The sequence below is a fragment of the Ambystoma mexicanum genome, chromosome 9 (genome assembly GCF_040938575.1).
Source record: "Ambystoma mexicanum isolate Mex_15411 chromosome 9, UKY_AmexF1_1, whole genome shotgun sequence".
NCBI classification, from domain to species: domain Eukaryota; kingdom Metazoa; phylum Chordata; class Amphibia; order Caudata; family Ambystomatidae; genus Ambystoma; species Ambystoma mexicanum.
Genome location: NC_090931.1, coordinates 1,286,484,142 through 1,286,499,949, shown reverse-complemented (window position 1 = coordinate 1,286,499,949; position 15,808 = coordinate 1,286,484,142). Strand labels below are relative to the sequence as shown.

At 52.1% G+C, this 15,808-nt stretch overlaps 1 protein-coding gene across 3 annotated transcripts in view; it reads right to left on the bottom strand.

Annotated features, from left to right (window-relative positions):
• The window catches only part of LOC138489065 (protein mono-ADP-ribosyltransferase PARP14-like), a 1,946,959-nt gene that overhangs the window by 467,057 nt on the left and 1,464,094 nt on the right, over positions 1-15,808 (bottom strand). For all 3 annotated transcript variants that reach the window (XM_069616628.1, XM_069616629.1, XM_069616630.1), the window contains exon 13: positions 7,236-7,412. In XM_069616628.1, the coding sequence (XP_069472729.1) occupies positions 7,236-7,412 (177 nt within the window). The remainder of the gene's footprint in view (positions 1-7,235; positions 7,413-15,808) is intronic.

Here is a 15,808-nt window from a genome sequence, read left to right as displayed (position 1 = left end):
CCCTGAGGGAGCCTATTAGACGTGAGTGAGTACAGAAAAAAGAGATATAGAAGAAAGTCTATGTTCATTCCATCCAAGCGGGGAGGAAGAGTGGGCGCATGTGAATCTAAGCAGATACAACCATCAGAAATGCTTTTACGGTAAGTAATGCATTGTCTTCTGATGTTTGTTAATCTGCTTAGAATCACATGCTGTGCATAGACTAGCGAGCAGTACCCGGAGTTGGAGGTGGGTTGTGAGAAGGAACAGTAGAAAAAAGATGTCTTAATACTGCTTGTCCCACCTGGGAATCAGCTCTAGAGTGGCCATCTAGACAGTAGTGTTTTGTAAAGGTGTGAAGAGAAGTCCAGGTTGCCGCTTTGCAAATGGACTCAAGAGGGACATTTGCAATGAAAGCTATGGAAGCCCTGATGCCTCGAGTGGAGTGTGCTCTCGGCTTGAAGGGTAGTTTTCTCTTAGCAATAGTGTAACAGAGTGATGCATTGTACAATCCATCTAGAAATAGTGGATTTTGAAACTGCATCTCCTTCTCTTCCTGCTGCCACCGAGACAAAGAACTGATTAGTCTCTCTCAATGGTCTAGTTCTTTCCATATAAAACATCACGGCTCTGCGAACATCCAGTGTATGCAGGCTCTTCTCACCTAAGTTTGAAGGATTTTGAAAGAACGTTGGTAGTTCTATTGATTGGTTGACATGGAATTTACAGATAAATTTTGGCGCAAACCTAGGGTGTGTGCGTAGAACCACCTTACTTAACCACTACTACAGAGAGCGCTTGTAGTTCACTTACTCTCCTAATGGAGGTGATGGCTATTAAAAAAGCAGTCTTAAGAGTGAGGTCTTTAAGTGTTGCTTTGTGCATGGGTTCAAAGGGAGACCCCATGAGTCTGGTATGTACCACATTTAGGTCCCATCCAGGAGCGGGATTAGCTATGGGAGGGTGGATTCTCTTCACTCCTTCCATGAAGGCTTTAATAACTGGGACTTTCCACCATGACACTAAGTTGGGAAGTGGTGTATGCGGAAAGTGCAGCTAAATGGACTTTAATAGAGTTAAACACCAAGCCTGAGTCTAGTAGCCGAGTCAGGTACAAAACAATTTGTGTGGGAGAGCAGTCAACCGGGTTGATGCTCCTTCCCCTACACCAGATGACAAATCTTTTCCATTTGCTAGAATAACAGTGACGAGTGTTAGGCTTTCTAGCCTCCCTGAGAATGTCCATGCATCTCTGCGGGAGTTGTAAATGTCCAAATTCTATGATCTCAGGAGCCAGGCTGCTAAATTCATGGTCTGAGGGCATGGATGCAGTGTCCTGCCCTTGTGCTGTAACATGTACGGGCAGGGAAGTTTCACTGGAGGAGATAGGGACATCTCCAAGTGCGAACCAAGGCTGTCTGGCCCACAAAGGGGCCACCAGTATCATGGTAACTTGTTCCTGGTGCATCTTTTGCACTATCTTGTTGAGAAGGGGAGTCGGGGGGCGGGGGGGGAGCGTAAACAAATTTCCCTGACCATGGTATCGATAGACTGTTCCCCTTGGATTGGTTCTGGGGGTACCTGGAGGCGTAATCTTGGCATTGGGAGTTCTCCAGAGTCACAAACAGATCTATTTCTGGGAATCCCCATTGTGTGAAGACATCGAAGGCAATGTCTTCGTGTAACCGCCATTCGTACACTGAGGGCAGAGGGAAGTCTCTGCTGAGTTCGTCTGCTAGCAGATTGAGTTCCCCTGGTACATGTTGTGACAGTAGGACAGTGGGTTTGAGAGCCCACTTCCAGATGTTCCGGGACAGCTTGGACAGTCCTGGAGAGTGAGTGCCCCCTTGCTTGTTGAGGTAGTACATGGCTGTGGTGCTGTCCGTCAGGACCATCACGGTCATCCATTGCAGGTGTGCCTGGAAGGCTTTCAGTGCCTTGAACACAGCTAGTAGCTCCAGCAAGTTTATGTGCTTGGATGCTACGCTCAGAGTCCAAACTCCGTGAGCAGTCTGATGGGATAGGTGAGCCCCCCCATCCTGTGAGGGATGCGTCTGTGGTTAGAGTGGCTTCCACTGTGGGGGTGGCGAATGGTTTCCCTATTAGCAGGTTTTCCTTCGACCACCACCGTAGCGAGAAAACCAAGGCCTGCGAGACCACCACCAGATGGTCCCATTGTCCGCTGGCCTGACACCACTGGCTGTTGAGCCACTCTTGCATTGGGCCCATGGCAAGGTGCGCGTGAGGTACCAAGTAAATACATGACGCCATCATTCCTAGTAAGCGCATTGCTTTTCGTACCATCACCTCTCGACCGGCCACATATTGAGGGATTTGAAACAGCATGTTTTGGACCCTCTCATTGGAGGGGAAGACGAGGCCGTCCTTTGTTCTAATTAGAGCCCCTAGGAATTGTTTGATCTGGCTGGGGTCTAAACTGGACTTCTTCTCGTTGATGGAGAAGCCCAGTTGAAACAAAAGGTCTACAGTCTTTTGGGTATTTGAGAAGCATGTTTAGTAAGAATCCCCTGTTATGAGCCAATCGTCGAGGGAAGGGTATACTGGGATGGACAACCAGTGCAGGTGGGCCACTGCCAATACCTTCGTGAATACTCTTGGTGCTGATGCTATGCCGAAGGGTAGCACTCTGAACTGGCAGTATTTGCCCTCTATCATGAACCTGAGGTATTGCCTGTGCGCTGGCAACATTAAAATGTGAAAGTATGCATCTTTCATGTCCAGTGTTGTCATGTAATCTCCCTGTGAAAGCAGGGGGATTACCTCCTGTAGAGTCACCATACGAAATTTTTGAGGTTTGACAAATATTTTCGCTGGGCACACATCTAGTACAGGGCGCATGGTTAAGTCCTTTTTGGGTACAAGGAAGTACACTGAATAAATACCTTCCGTTACCTGGGATAGAGGCACGACCTCTATAGCTCCTTTTTCTAGTAGTTGGTCCACTTCTTGAAGAAGGATTGCGAGGTGTTCTGGCGACATGCGTTGTCCCCTTGGGGGTCTGTATGTAGGGGAACTGTTGAATTCTATACAGTAACCACGGGCTATGGTTGATAGGACCCAGCGGTCTGATGTTATATCCTCCCATGCTGGAAGAAAGGATCTTAACCGGCCCCCGACCGGCGAAGCATGAGAGGGGACCCGAATCTTTGAGTCATTTGGTGTTGGTGGCTTGGGAACCTCAAGGGGTGGGACCCAAACCTCTTCTCTTGCCGCGACGTTGTCCTCTTGGGTTGTATTGTCCACTGGTGCCTTGGTTAGAGGACCAGTTACCTGCAGACTATTGCTGCTGCTGTTGTTGCTGCTGGCGTTGGCCTCGAAAAAAGCGTTTGTTGCCATAACCACGTTTGTTTGGGAAGGCCTTGAAATTTGGTCTAGGGTTTTGATGGTGTCAAATTCCTTCTTTGCGGTCTCTAGTGCCTCATCCTCCGCCTTACCAAAGAGGTTTCCATCTTCTATAGGTTTGTTAATTAGAGATGCTTGTGTTTCAGGTTTAAAGCCTGAATTACGTAGCCATACATGGCGTTTGAGGAGGATTCCTTGGACTAGGGAATGGCCAGCCGTTTCTGCAGCATCCAGAGTATTTTTAATAATGCTTTGGTTGACTAAGGTCCCTTCAGTCACCGTGGCTAGAAGCCGAGTATGTAGGGGTTCCGGTACCTCCTCAATGTCCTTACGTAGTTTGCTCCATTGTGCATCTCCATAACTTGCCAGCAAAGAGTTGTTGTTGGCAATTCTTGCGGAAAAGGCAGCTGAGGCTGTAATCCTCTTTCCTAGGGCATACCATTTTTTACCCTCTTTATATGGTGGTGCCTCGCTAGTTGACAGCGGGACCCCTGCTCTCTTCCTAGTAATTGTCACCACTAAGGAGTCTGGTACAGATATAACGGATCCCATGGAGAAGGACTAAATAATTTTTCTATCCTCGAGTTGACCCCTCTGATCAACGCGGGAGTGGATAGTGAAGGAATAATTTGTCTCTTTACTGAGGCAAGAGGGGGAATGGTTTGGCTGACAGGGGGTTTCTCCTTAATGATCTTTTCTACAAAGTCGATGTCAGGAGATGTTTCCCCGGTCTCGATCTCGAAATGCGCTGCTGCCTTGCGTAGTAGTGCATTAAAGGTAGGTTGATCGTCTATAGGTGACGTATTCCTAATAGGTGAGTCCTTGTGTGGGGACAGGTTTATGGCGTCAGGGTCTGAATACGCTGATGGGGACTGCCAGGGCTGTGAAGCGCCTTCTTCTGGGTCTTCTCCGAAGCCCCCACCACCCATATCCAGGTTGTCTTCAAAACCTTCTTCCTCTAGGTTTTGTTCCCCGTCATTGCCTAAGAATTAATCATCCTCCTGAAAGTGGGGGTCCTCTCCAGTGAGGTCATATAAATCTACATCCTCTTGGGGGGGATCAAACAGCCTAGGGTACTTGGCTCTGGGATCCTCCTGAGGTCCCTCTCTTAATCTCTTGGGTGTTGGAAGGTTCTGAGTCTCCATAATCCTCTCCATTTTGTCCATACAGAACTGGAGTCTCTCTAGGGTTTCATGAGGTACCCCAGAGCGGTCAGGGGGGGAAGGGAGGGTCTTCCATTAGAAAACAGTTCGACCTATCCCATAACGTTGAAGAAAGGTTCCCCTCGCCTTCTGAAAAGCCTTCTGGTAGGCTAGGAGTCCCTTTCGATGGAGGGGGCGGTTCCTGCCTTCCTTCTGACCTTTTCGGCGTCTCCCGGGCCTTATGAGCAGTGATCAACGTTTCTTTCATCCTCCGTCTGTGGCTATCGGTGGAAATAATCCGCGCCAGGCTCTCGACAACTAAACTGTCTGTCGAGGGTACCTCCGGCGTCGACGTTACAGGCGTCGCTTGCTCTATGCCGACGGGCGCTCTGACGGTGCACGTCGTCTGGCGGTTTAGTGATAGCGCCCTTATCTGGGGGTAGCCCAGTCGCTAGTTGCGTTTGCGAGGGGTGCTTAAGACTCTTATGGTCTGAGGAGGCCGCCGGTAGGACCTGCGTCTCCCTTGGCGCTAATGCTCTCTTCGTCTTCGACGAGGAAGAGCCGTGGGTCGTGTGTTTTCTGTGTGCGTCCTTGTCGCCGGGGTGTTCATCCCCATATAAGCAGGGCGTGAGCCGAGCTTGCGGGGCTGGGGACAGACGATGAGGAATGTGAACGCTCCTTAGAGAGGTCTACGACTTCCAAAACGGACATCGGGTTGTCACATTCGTCACTTTCAGCAGCGGCGGCGGCAGGTGATGAATCATACCTAGACATGGCATAGGTTGCCCACCTTTTGACACTGCGGTCTTTTAAAGTCTTCGGCTTAAGGAGCTGACAGGCCGCACAGCCGTCTTTGTGGTCGAGGGGCAAGCAACGGTTACACCGTTTATGCTCGTCTTTCCAGGTAAACTGGCCTTTGCAACGCAGGCAAAACCTAAAGGGTGCACTCTCCATAGCTGAGGAACAGATTGCATGTGGCAACAACCCCGAAGGAAAGGGAGGGGAAGGGAAAGGCATTCTCAAAGAGAAACAATGAATGTCCCACGACCCCACTCTCCGTACTGTATTTGGCCGTCGAGGCCAGGCCACGTGTTCGGCGAACGCTGAACAACCTCCTCCGTCGAAGGCACCGTCGTCGGAGATATTGATCGGCGGTGAACAGCTTCGCAGCTACGACGCCGAAGGAGGGATGTAAGTAATAATACAAGTTAAGAACGACCAAAGGTCGAATAAAGTTTTTGCAATGTCTCTCGAGAAGCTCCGTGTAAAGGCGACCAATATCTGGGCGGAAAAAAACAATCTGAGGGACCTCGACACATGAGGGATTGTGGGTACACTGCACGTCACTATAGGGATAGTGTTACAGACACGCCTTGTCGACGTCCCCTTTTCAACTACGAAAAACAAAATGCAATATTCCGCAGTGACCACTGGATGTCGGACTATGCACAGCATGTGATTCTAAGCAGATTAAACATCAGAAATATATATATTTGCACGTCACTCTGGTGCATGTGTCGTTATTTTTTCTATTTCGCTCATGGGACAAACATGGAGCCCTCCCTTAGCCGGGCCCAAATTGGGCTAAGGGCTTCAATAAGGATTTATGTTCTCTTTACCTTCCCTACACATTCTTAGTTATCTCTGCATCATCTCCTGTCTCCCTCCAACTCCTTGTGTCGTTCTTTCTTCCTCCTAGTCCTGATATTGTCTCATCTTCATTCATCCCCTCTTCACACCTGTGCCTTCGCCACCACCTCTCCATTTGTACTTTCCCCTTCTCCCATACAGTACTTTTTAACCGCCTACAGGTCATCTCCACACCTTATATTTATTTTTCATCATCTCCTCTCCTCCAGCTCAACAGCTTCATGTATCCACCTCTAACACCACTACACTTATGATCACCTCCACCACCTTCCCTTCGTTCACCACCTTCTCCCTTTAGTAAAAGGGCTACTCCAGACTTGTCAACCTGGTGGCAACATTATCCCCAAGGTGTTAGATGGTTTACAAGTCTCCCCTTTTCCCTTCCCAAGTGCCAAGTAGCTGATGGGACTTAATTCCCTTGTGTCCTTTGTAGTGAAATATTCAGGTATTTAGGGTATTGGCAAGTTTGGGGGGCTTTGGACTGGCAGGCTCTGTGCTTCTAAGGGTTAATAAGTTGGGAACTAGCCTAAGGCTGGTGATGGAATGGGAAGCCTGGGGGATCCTTCATCTCCACTGGAGGCCTGCTTCAAAGGTGAGTGGTGGTACCTGACCCAGAGGGTCACCCCAATCCCACCACCCTGCTTCAAATTTCAGTCTTCATCACAATATACAAACAAGATGACCCTGTGTATTATCTTGTGCATTACAATACCACAACACAGAATAATACCAACGATTCAGCAGTGAATTATGAAATTATATATTCGTTTTTGCCTCTGAGATTTTGGACAACTTGTACCAGTAAAGTTCACTGGAAGTGAATGCACTGTCAAAGAAGGATACATCACTGCAAAACCATAGCAAGTATAGCTGTGCACCATGCAAAACCCCTTTGAAATTGGCATGCTTATGCACAAAGTTTAAAAATAGTCAAAGAAAATATCTTTTGAAGTTGATTCTGTGACTTGGCTATGTTTGCTTTTGATTCCATCCTTCAAGATTCTGGAATAAACATTATGCTAGTGAGGAAGGATGCAGAACATGAAGGACCGATTTATTCGGGATACAGTTAATTACAAAACTATTTGAAAATATACACACCTGTCCCTAGTGCAGGAAAGGCCACAGATGTGCACTGGAGCCGTTCACATGCATGTAGTACATTCTGGACTGTTATCTTCAGCCCCTTAAGATCAGAATGTCCAGTTGTGTGAATAATTTTTTTACATGCAAGGTCACCATGCGTCGTGATTATATACCCATCATTTGGCATTGCACCTAAAAGATTGGAAAATACAACTAAGGTTAATAAACCACAGAGGTTGACCAATGAGGGCAGTAAATGGATTCATCCTGCAATGGATGAATAAAGATATCCAAGTGCATAAAAGAAATGCTAATTCAGTGGAAACATTGATCAATGAAACTAAAGACCTTTGAGTAATTGAGTAATTCATACCAAAAAAAGACAAAACTCATTGTTACAACTGCAGGACTCAAACCAATTTGCTTGGGACTCGAATGGTCAAAATCAAAATCTTTTTATTCAGCAAACCATCACTATTACAAACACTTACTATTCTCCAATATTTACAAATATCTTTTTATTGAAGTTTTTTTCAGGTACAAAATAATGTCATAACTATTAAAGCAGAACCAAATCCTACAATAGTTTGCTAACTTAAACCAAGGAACAAGTTACTTACCTGTAACTGTTGTTCTCCAGCATGGGTCTGGCATGGATTCACATGCTCATGAATATTCCCCGTCGTCAGGCTGGGAATCCTCGGTAAAGAAAAAACCAGTATCAGTTTCGTTTCTGATCTGTCTTTCGTAGTAATAACCAATCACTGGTCTCTGCGTCATACTGACCACAGCCAATGACTGCCCTCTACCTAAGCACCGCCTCTGGCAGCCATCTTCAGATTTGGAAGCACGTGAAGTGGCAGTATGACCAAGTGAAGAGCCGCAGAGGGGTAGGCGGGAGGGTTCGCATGTGAATCCATGCCAGACCCATGCTGGAGAACAACAGTTACAGGTAAGTAACTTGTTCCTTCTCCAGCATGGGGTCTGGCATGGATTCACATGCTCATGAATAAAGAATACATAGCAGTACACACATGCACAACCACGGGAGGTGGCAAAGGCTCAACATTAAGCATCACATCAACTCAACATTAAGCATCTTACCTCCTCACCAGGCTCACCTCAGGCGAACAGGTTGCGCAGCACTGCTTGGCCGACCCTGGACTCCTCCCTGGAATCCCGGTCGACGCAGTAGAATTTCGTGAAGGTGTGCGTCGACCTCCACGTAGCAGCCCTGCATATGTCCAGCAGGGGCACACCAGATAGGAACGCCGTGGTAGCTGCGATCGCTCTGGTGGAATGGGCTCTCGGACGGCCAGGCAGCGGTCGGTTTGCCAACCGGTGACAGTACATGATACAGCCGGAGAGCCATCTGGAGATGGAAGCCTTCGAGAGAGCCTTCCCCTGATTGACAGGTCCAAAGTTCACAAAGAGTTGTGACGTCTTCCGAAAACCTTTCGTGCGGTCCACGTAGAACTTCAGCGCTCTAGCTACATCCAGCGAGTGCAAAGTCCTCTCAGCCGGCGACGAAGGCGACGGGAAGAACACAGGTAACACCAAGGGTTCGTTGAGATGAAAGTCCGACGGTACCTTGGGCATGAAGGAGGGGTGCGTCCTGAGCACTACCCTCGTGTCGTGGAAAGTCAAGTACGGTGCCTTGCAGGAAAGGGCCTGGATCTCTCCCACTCGTCGTGCGGAGGTGATGGCCACGAGAAAAGCTGTTTTCCACGATAGAAACTTCAACGGGGCCGAGTGCAGAGGCTCGAACGGAGGTCCCATGAGTTTGGTCAGTACCACGTTGAGCTCCCACGCCGGGGCCGGAGCCTTCACCGGCGGGAACGATCTGAACAGTCCCTTCATGAACTCTTTCACCAGACGATGAGACCACAAGGACGTCCTGCCCGTGGTTCTGGTGTATCGGGAGATCGCAGCAAGATGAATCTTGATGGACGCGTGTGCCAGACCAGCTTTGGCCAGCGTCAGCAGGTACGGCAGCACTTGGGGAGCCGTAATCCGTAGAGGGTTAATCTTCTGTGCGTGGCACCAGACAGAGAACCTCTTCCATTTGTGTCCGTAGCATTTAAGAGTCGAGGACGCCCTGGCCTTTGCAAGAACCTCTCTGCAGTCGGCCGGTATGTCGTATCCTCCAAACTCTAGCGCTGCAGGAGCCAGGCCTGCAAGTTCAGCGACTTCGGGTCGTGGTGGAGGATGGCGCCTCCTTCCCTGGAGAGTAGATCCGCGTCCGCCGGCAGCTTGATTGGCGGGGACGCCGACAAGTCCAGAAGGTCCGGGAACCATATCTGCCTCGGCCACGCAGGTGCGACGAGGATCATCCTGCACCGTGACCTCTTGAGCTGGTTGACGAGCCGGATTAGCAGAGGCAAGGGAGGGAACGCGTAGAGGAACAGGCCCTCCCAGGGGAACGAGAAAGCATCGCCCATGCTCCTCGTCTGGGGAAACCTGCTGGCGAACCTCCGGCACTTGGTGTTCGTCGCCGTCGCGAACAGGTCGATCTGGGGTGTGCCCCACCGTCGGAAGAGGCGATCCACCAGATCCTGCCGTAGTTCCCACTCGTGGCACGAGCGCAGCTCCCTGCTGAGTGAGTCGGCGATGGTGTTTTTTATCCCTGCCAGATGAAACGGCACCAGAAGAATCCCTTGGGCGACGGCCCAATGCCACAGGTCCTGCGCCTCCTTGGACAGCGCTGGGGACCTGGTTCCGCCCTGTTTCCTGATGTAAAACATGGTGGTGGTGTTGTCGGTGAAGATCCTCACCACCTTGCCCTTGAGGGACGGAAGGAAGGACCTGAGGGCCCAAAACACTGCACGGAGCTCCAGGACGTTGATATGCAGGGACTTCTCCGTCGGGAGCCAGAGTCCCCTTGCGTGCAGATTTTCGGTGTGCGCTCCCCACCCTTCTAGGGAGGCATCCGTGGTCACAGTCACCTGGTGGGCTGGGGTCTGGAAGTCCATGCCCGCCGTCAGATGCGCGCGGGTGCCCCACCACCGTATCGCTCGTCGGAAACTCTCGTCGAGCTTGATCCTTTCCTCGAAGCTGCCCGTCGTCTGGATCCAGCGCGCATCCAGGAACTCTTGCAACGGGCGCATCCGGAGCCTGCACATGGGAATGAGGTAGATGCAGGAAGACATCATCCCGAGGAGGGACTTGATGGACCTCACCTTGGCCGCGTCGGCCACCAACATCCGTTGCACCTTGCCCAAGATGGTCCTGGTCCTCTCCTCCGACGGGGAGGCCAGAAGGGACACTGTGTCGAGCCTCGCTCCCAGAAACAGTGCGACTTGCGCGGGCACCAGGTGGGATTTGGCGTAGTTCACGGAGAATCCCAGGTCCGTGAGGAGTTGGACGGTCCTTGCCGTGTGGACCACGGCGAGCTCCCTCGTCTTGGCGCGGATGAGCCAGTCGTCCAGGTAGGGGTAGACGTGAATCCCCTCGCGGCGCAGCTGCGCCGCCACCGGTGCGAGGCACTTGGTGAAAACCCTGGGTGCCGACCGCAGTCCGAAGGGAAGGGCTTTGAACTGGTAATGACGCCCTTGGACCACGAATCTGAGGAATTTTCGGTGCCCCTTTAGGATGGGAATGTGGAAGTAGGCATCCTCCAAATCCAACGACGATAGGAAGTCTCCTTCCTCCAGCTGACCCAGGACGTGCTGGAGGGTGACCATCCGGAACTTCTGCGCCTTGATGAACTTGTTCAGGCGTCGCAGGTCCAGGATGGGGCGCCATCCTCCCGTCTTCTTCTTCACGAGGAAGTAACGCGAGTAGACTCCGGAGCCCCGAAGCCTCTTTGGGACGAGTTCGATGGCGCCCTTCCTGAGCATCGCCTTCACCTCCAGGAGAAGTTGAGGGACGTGAAGTTCTTTCCTGGCCACGGGGGGGACGCGCGGGCACCTTCTTTGAAACTCGAGCGCGTGGCCCCGGGCCAGGGCGTCCAGCACCCAACGGTCGGTGGAGATGGACTCCCACACGCTGACGAAGCCCGCCAGCCGGCCTCCCACCGGGGTGCTTCGGTGGGGGCCCGACCCCACGGCCGGTTCAATCCTGCTTGGACGCGGCCTTGCCGCCTTGGCCCCCTTGGCGACGACGGCGGGGGCCGCCAGACTTGCCTCGTCCTCTGTAGGCCTCTTGCGACGACGAGCGGGCCGCTTGACGGTAGGAAGCGAAACCGCCGCCGGAACCTTTGGAGGCGCCCTTGCCTCCGCCGCTCCGAAAGGGCGTCCGCCGTTGCTGCAGCACTCCAAGGGCCCGGGCCGTCTCCGTATCCGCCTTGATGGCCTGAAGGGAATCGTCCACTGTCTTCCCAAACAGGTTGTTCCCGTCGAAGGGCATGTCCAGGACCCTGTTCTGGACGTCCTGCCGAAAGTCCGTAGCCTTGAGCCATCCGCGCCGTCGAAGGCAAACGCCGTTGCCCATCTGGCGGAACCCAGTGTCGGCGATGTCCGTCGCCACGGTGATGGCGTGGTCCGAGGCCACCTCACCTTCCTGCAGGATCTCAAGGGCCTCCGCCCTCTTGTCGTCCGGCAGAAAATCCAGCAGGGGAGCTATCTTGTACCAGAGTTCCCTGTCGTAGCGGGCCACGATAGCCAAGGCGTTGGCCGCTTTAATCGTCGTCGCCGCCGACGAGATGACTCTGCGTCCCATGGCATCCAATTTCTTTCCCTCGCCGTCCGGCGGGGAAGTCGACGTGGAGGCCGCACCCCCCCCCGCTTTCTTCCTGGCTGCCGCGGAGACGACGGAGTCCGGGGTAGGCTGCGCCCGGAGGCATAGGGGGGCCGAGTCCGGGACCCGGTACTTTTTCTCGTACCGGTCTCTTTTCGCTGGCGTCGTGGAAGGGTTCTTGAGGAGGGAAAGGCCCTCATCCCAAATGTCGTCCAACAGAGGCACTGCGAGGACCGTCTTCCTCTTGGTCTCGCGCCGTTGGTAAAGGAAGCCCTCCTTTTTCTTCTCCTCAGGGCAGAGTTGGAAAAGCTCGGATGCCCTGGCGATCATTGAGTGGAACGATCCAATCTCGTCGGGCGGAGAAGCCCTGGGGGGAGGCGACGACGGAAAATCCTCGTCGTATGCCTCGTCGTCCGTACCCGTCGCTGCCGTGTCAGTCCCCGTATCATCCCCTCGGGTGGACGGGGAGGAGGGCTGGATGGGGCGCGATGGTTGAAAAGGAGGCGGTGGATGGATCCTTCTTTTCTTGGTAGGGGGAACACCAGAAGGTCCCGGTTCTGGATCCCCCGACGGGAGAGGTTCCTCCGTCGGTAACGGTAGTCTCGTCCTTATCTCGGAGCATAAGGACTGTATAGCCAACAAAATGGCCGCTGAGTTGTCCTGCGGCGCTGGCAGAGGGGAATCCGACGGGCGAGCAGGGGCCCCGTCGGTATCCTCGACGATGTCGTCGTCGTCACCTGCGTCGGGGCCCATTCCGACGGGCTGGTCTTGTTCCACGCCTAGGCCGTGGCTTAAGACCTCGATCAGTTCCTCTTCTGAGGTTGAGGCCGAATCTCCGACGACGCCCTGCCCCCCCTTCTTCCCCACGGAGGGTTTCACGGGGGTCCTATCGATGGGCACGAAAGAAGACTCCCTCCGAGGAGGCAGGGAGATTCTGGGCCCCGAGGCCGCCACCACTGGTGCAGCCTCCACAGGCTGGGCCAGGGCCGCCGCGACCGTTTCGATAGAGGGCTTGGTCGAATGGATCAAGGCCTTCACCACCTTAGGTGCGCTCACCGCCTTATCCTTGAGGGAGGGGGCACTGCCACGCTCCTCCTCTGCCTTAGAGCTCGACCGGGGTCTCTCCAGGAGCTTCGCCGGGTGCTCGGCCTTCCTCTTACCCGACCCAGAGCGTTGGCTCGTGGTTGATGGTGCCGGGGAGGGTGCGCCCTGCCTGGCGCCCGTAGAGCCCGACCGTTCGGCGCTCCCGGTGCCAGCGGACTCGCGGTGCTTGGCCTTATGTTGGGCCCCCGTCGCCGGGGCGCCCTCAAAGGTCTTAGAAGACCGCTCAGATTTCTTCTTCTTCTCGCCAGACGGGCTCTTACCCTCCAGCCAGCTGGCGAGACGTTGATGGCGGTCCTTCATGGTCCGTTCCGACATGTTGCCGCAAAACGCACAGTCCTTCTCCACGTGCGTCTTGTCCCCATGAAGGCAGTAAAGGCAGAAAGAGTGTTCGTCCTCCTTGAAGACGTTCTGCAGCTGGCATCCAGGGCAGGCCCTGAACAGCTTTCCGGGCGTCGAGCTTCCCTTCTCCTGGGCCATCTCCGAGACCGGGCCTGAGAAGCTTCTGGAGTCCTCCGAAGTGTAGCTCGACGAAATCTTCACCCTTGAGGGGCACAGATGAATCCGACACGGGTCCCCGTTGATCGGATGTAGGATCGGTGGAGCTTGAGGCTCTTTTGACCGAAAGAATCGAAGTTTTTGTGAAAAAGCGCGAAAAAATAGCACTAACGCTCGAGAGCAATAGCACGAGGATCCCAACACATGAACGTGCGGTAAAAATCTGAAGATGGCTGCCAGAGGCGGTGCTTAGGTAGAGGGCAGTCATTGGCTGTGGTCAGTATGACGCAGAGACCAGTGATTGGTTATTACTACGAAAGACAGATCAGAAACGAAACTGATACTGGTTTTTTCTTTACCGAGGATTCCCAGCCTGACGACGGGGAATATTCATGAGCATGTGAATCCATGCCAGACCCCATGCTGGAGAAGCTTAGTATTTCAAGTCTCTGGCCTACAAGCAAACTGAAGACCTTTTTTGAGCCAATGGCTACGAACAGGGTGGCAGTCCTGCATTTAGGTTTCCCCGAAATCAGGTCTAGGAATGTGCCCCATATCCGTCCCACCCTCTCTCCGGTCGATGCCTTTCCCAATATCAAAAGCTGAAAGGTTGCCACCTGCAACATCAGATTCCTCCAGTCTTTAAAAAGGTTGGTTTGTGGGGCCTTCCAATATTTTATGATGAATCTCCTGGCATTAGCCAGGGGTCCATCTCTTGATTTCTCTTGTTGATGCATGAGATTCCTTTGCGTATTAGTAGACCCCAAAATAGCAAGACTCCCTATGGTTTCTAGTGGCATGCCTAGGACTGAGGAGATTATATGGAACACGTTCCTCCAGAAACATTCTACTACTTGACACTCAAATAACAAATGGATAAAAAAAGCACCCTTGGGGGCAGCCTCTCCAGCAATGTTCCACCCAGGTGGATGAGGCAATAGCAATGCACAAGGGATACAAAATAATGAACAGGGCCTTATTTGTAAAATATTAGTCTATTATTAGTATCTCTTGAGCTTCAACCACCCTTCTAGGATCTCCAGCCATTCTTTCGTGAGCTCAATCTTTTCTTTTTTGTAAACTTTCTGTATTGGCAATGATTCAACATAGAACAACATGCATTTCCGCTGGCATTACATTGTACAGAAATCCTTTGCTCCAACATTGAATTACACGATCTGGACCATTAGCATGTTTATAAAACAACATGACAACATGACTCAAGAACACTTCACCACTGTGGCATGGACTACTCTATTCAAACAGATCGTTATTACATTGTACACCTGGTGGGTCGGCATCCCTACAGTATTGTAAAGTGCTTCAACATTGACAGTCTATGATAATGAGGTGCTCTCTCCTTTACCCACCCATTGAACGGGAATTTCTGGTAAGATCCATATGCTAAAGCGCACACCAGTTCCATAGCCAGCACACCCCATTTTATCACCCACCATAATGCCACCCCCGACCCTCTGCATTTTTCCATTGGTGTGCCAGGACCATTCTAGCAGTCATCAACATATGCGTGATCAAGGTTGCTTGCGGCCCACTTGCTGCATACACTCCCTCCTCCACCGCTCCTGGTATTAATATCCTTAATGTGCCCCAAGATCTCCTTCCAGAACAGGTTCGCCTTCGGGCAGGACCACCATGTGGTATAGATTGCATATATCCCCAGAGTTTCTCCAGCATAGCAGTGAATATTGGGCATGCATCTTGTGAAGCATTTGCGGTGCGAGATACCCTCTCAAACAATTTGCATGTTGTTTCTCTAATTGTGGAACACCTTGACGCCTGTTGGGCCCTCCTCCAAATGTGAGGCTGCCCCCGCCACTTCCCTTCTCTCCTCCTCCTCCTCTCCCGCCACACCTGATGAGGTTCCTAGACAAGTCTAGCCTATGAAAGCCTCATCCAAACAGGTGGACCCTTGCCCCTCCAAAACCATCAAGGATAACACTGACTACCTAGCTCCAGCCTTGGCAGACCTACGCAACCTCTTCTTTGCCACTAGTGTCTTCCCAAATTCCCTGAAGCACTCTCCCGTGCATCCTCTGCTTAAAAAACCCTCTGCCGACCCTTCTGTTCCGGCCAACTAACGCCCAATCTCCATTACTCCTTTCCTGGCCAAACTGTAGAAGCTGGCCATCATTCAGCATACGCTCCCCACACTGAATCTGTTGGTTGCCTCCATGACCATCAGTTTGGCTTAAGAGTATCCAGAGGCACGGAAACTGCTCTTCTGAACACCTGTGAAGACCTGCTCTCAAACCTTGATTCCAACTCACACTCTGTCATCATTCTCCTTGACC